At 38.9% G+C, this 3,185-nt stretch overlaps 1 protein-coding gene across 1 annotated transcript; it reads right to left on the bottom strand.

The window, feature by feature from the left end:
• Positions 1 to 64: 64 nt before the first annotated feature.
• LOC116836463 (TRPM8 channel-associated factor 2-like) lies at positions 65 to 1,932 on the bottom strand. Its single transcript, XM_032800075.2, has 2 exons — positions 1,755 to 1,932; positions 65 to 711 (listed from the first exon to the last, which is right to left on the bottom strand). Exon 2 carries the CDS (start codon positions 692 to 694, stop codon positions 74 to 76), a length of 621 nt encoding a protein of 206 aa, XP_032655966.1. The 5' UTR covers positions 695 to 711; positions 1,755 to 1,932; the 3' UTR covers positions 65 to 73.
• Positions 1,933 to 3,185: the final 1,253 nt, after the last annotated feature.

The raw sequence follows: 3,185 nt of genomic DNA, 5'->3' as shown, positions 1-3,185 counted from the left end.
AGAATTCCCCCAGGAGTAATTTTATTACAGCTTCAACTATAGGTTTTAATACATAGGAAATTATTTCAGATACTCACGGAGCGATCAAGGGAATTGCAGGCACTTTGTCTGAGATGCTGAAGATCCCCGTCTCACCATATACATCAGTGAAATAAACTCCTGCCACGCTGGTTATATGATTCCCAGGGAAATCGAACAGCACTCTCTCTGTCTTGTGTCCATAGGCCCAGTGCCAAGCCTGACCTCCAATGAGCAGACCCCCTCCTCTCTTCACAAACTGGATCAACTCCCTCCCCTGTGCAGCATCATAGGCATCCATACAGTAAACTCCAAATGAGGCAATAAGCTCTGTACTTGGCTTCACTTGGGTGCCGGAACTACTGAGAATGCTCACCAGAGAGCTCAAACTCTTCTGGACACCAACCATTGCTCCAGGGGAGGCACTGAGCCAACCCACAGCATTGTATAGGAACCGAGCCATCTTGGAACTCCCCAGGTAGCTCTCATGAGAGACGACCACCATCCGGCCTTTCCCATACTGTGAGGCGGCGATCAGGACCTGCCCCTGGGGGTTCACCAGCACTGGGAAGGCAGTCTCGCCAGTGAGCAGCAGCTCACAAGGAACACGGTCACCGGTTAGAGCCCAGTCCTGGACACCGTCCACCAGCAAATCATAGGCAGCTGAAGGATTCATATTCAGTTTTGTCTTGTCTACAGGAAAGACAAATAATAGTTTTTCACTCCTGGGAAATTCTACATGGAAGGAAGCTTGTCCTGTGGGATTGGAAGCTGAATGAAGGAAATAAAACAAAACCGCGCAAATATTTTCAATCTTTTTAGCTGTTTGAATTCTGAAGGGCCAGAGACTCTAAACTGAAGCCTGAGATATTTAGAGGCTGATTTCTACCTGCCCTGAAAGACACTTTAAATTGACAGATCACTATAACTCTGTCACTCTTAGGATGTAGATGGTAACTCATTTGTGTATAAGTAGAATATACCTCAATAGTATTCATCACCATGTATTTTTTGGACAGGTTTCCATGCCCCCTATAAGGCTTATGTCCTGACCTCCGTTCCCGTTTCCACTGGTGTTGAGGTTTGGCACAGTCGGCCATTTTGAAAAAAAATTGATTAGTTTTTATGTTTGAATAGGGCGAATGTTACGTGCTTTTGCTTTGATACATCTGATTGATTGTTTAGAGAAAAAGGTTGAAAGAATAGAGTGAGAGAACTTAAAGAAAAATAGAGATTCTTTGTTTTTAAAGGGTTAGTTTGAAAGAATAGCAGCAAGTTATTAAAATAAAGAAATATTTTTGGTTAGGTTTAGTAAGGAGAGGTGTTTTTAAAGGCCTAGTTTGGTATGTTATTAAAGAATAAAAAATTTTGAGATAAATCTAAAAGGTGTATTAAATACAAGGGTAGGTTAAGAAAAGAGCATTTAAAAACATTAAATAATATTAAAAAATATAAAGGTCAAAAAAAACACATGGCAAAAAAGGGAATTTTATAAAGTGGAGACTGTTTGATGAGCACACAGTAAAAATGTAAAAGGAGGTTAATAGAAAGACATTTAGAATATTAAATACAAGGATAGGTTAAGAAAAGAGCATTTAAAAAGAGTTAAATAAAAAAGAAGCATATAAAGATAGATTAAAAGAGAGACCACAGCAAGAAAAGGGAAAATAAAGCCCCTGTGCAAAGGGCAAAGATAGACAGCACGTGGTTGAGTGAGAGAGAGAGACAGATCTTACCTTTGCTGCTGTTCCTGGGGAAAGAGGGAGCTCCCACGGCTCACAATCTCTCAGGCTAGTTATTTCCGCCTTTGGATCGGACCAATTAGAGGCCGTTCTACAGCTGCATCATAACTGCCTTAGTCTTATCTGAAGAAACAGACTCCAAGCATCTTTCCTGCCATGTAGCACTTTTACATAGATGATGTAATAAAGATTAAAACCATAAGCCCTTAGTAATAAACAGTTTTAAAAAGTGTTTCCCCTAACATTGGTCGTTTTTTAGGAAGGACAAATTGAAGCTGCAGCAAAGCCACTGTTAGCAAAAACAGACTCTGTGAGTCAGTGGATCAGAGATAAGAAGGCTGCTTCTTCCCCCACTTTTTAAGAAAAGCAAGTCAAAGTTATATTAAGTTTTGTAAAGGAATAAAGCTCTGTTTTAAAAACACCTGGAAAGACAAGCCTCTATGAAGACATAACCCTTCATTTATAGGTGTATTTTAATAAAAAATGAGCATGCAGAAACACCCCAGGGCTAAAACCACAGGCAACCAGTTAATTAAAGTAATTTATAGTAACAAAAAAAGTTTTCCCCTATGCTTTTGCTAACATCGGTTATTTTTAGTGAGAACAATTTGAAGCAGCCTTTCTAAGATAGTGGATTAGAAAAGAAGACCACTTTGAAAGACAAACCTATCTGAAGAAACATCCTTCCATTTAACACTTTTACATGTGTGTTTCAATAAAAAATGAGCATGCAGAAGCACCCTAGGGTTAAACTCACAAACCCTTACTAACAAAAAGTTTTTAAAAGCTTTTCCCTATGCTTGTAGTGAGGACAATTTGAAGCTGCAGCAAAAACAGCATCTGTGAGCCAGTGGATCAGAGATAAGAAGACTGCTTCTTCCCCCACTTTTTAACAAATACAAGTGAAAGTTATATTACCCTTTGTAAAGAAATAAACACTTTAAAGGACAAGCCTACATGAAGGCACATCTCTTTATTTAGCACTTTTACATATGTGTTTCATATAAAAAGTTAGCATGCAGAAACATCCCAGGGTTAAAAACTCAGAGAACCTGTTTTTAAAAAAGCAGCAGAGAATCCTGTGGCACCTTATAGACTAACAGAGGTTTTGGAGCTTGAGCTTTCGTGGGTGAATACCCACTTCGTCTTTTAAAAGTAAATTATAGTGATAAAAATGTTTTCCCCTTATGTTTTAGTCATAAAACATTGGTCATTTTTTAGTGAGGACAATTTGAAGCAGCATGCTTTTTCAGCAAAGTCACTGTTAGCAAAAACAGCCTTGGTAAGCCAGTGGATCAGAGATAAGAAGACCGCTTCTTCCCCCACTTTTTAACAAATACAAGTGACAGTTACATTAACCCTTTGTAAAGGAATAAACACTTCAAAAGACAAGCCTATGTGAAGGCAGAGCCCTTTAACATTTTT

The sequence above is a fragment of the Chelonoidis abingdonii genome, chromosome 1 (assembly GCF_003597395.2).
Source record: "Chelonoidis abingdonii isolate Lonesome George chromosome 1, CheloAbing_2.0, whole genome shotgun sequence".
Classification (NCBI taxonomy): domain Eukaryota; kingdom Metazoa; phylum Chordata; order Testudines; family Testudinidae; genus Chelonoidis; species Chelonoidis abingdonii.
Note: the sequence above shows the minus strand (reverse complement) of the source record. Positions and strands in the feature narration are given on the sequence as shown.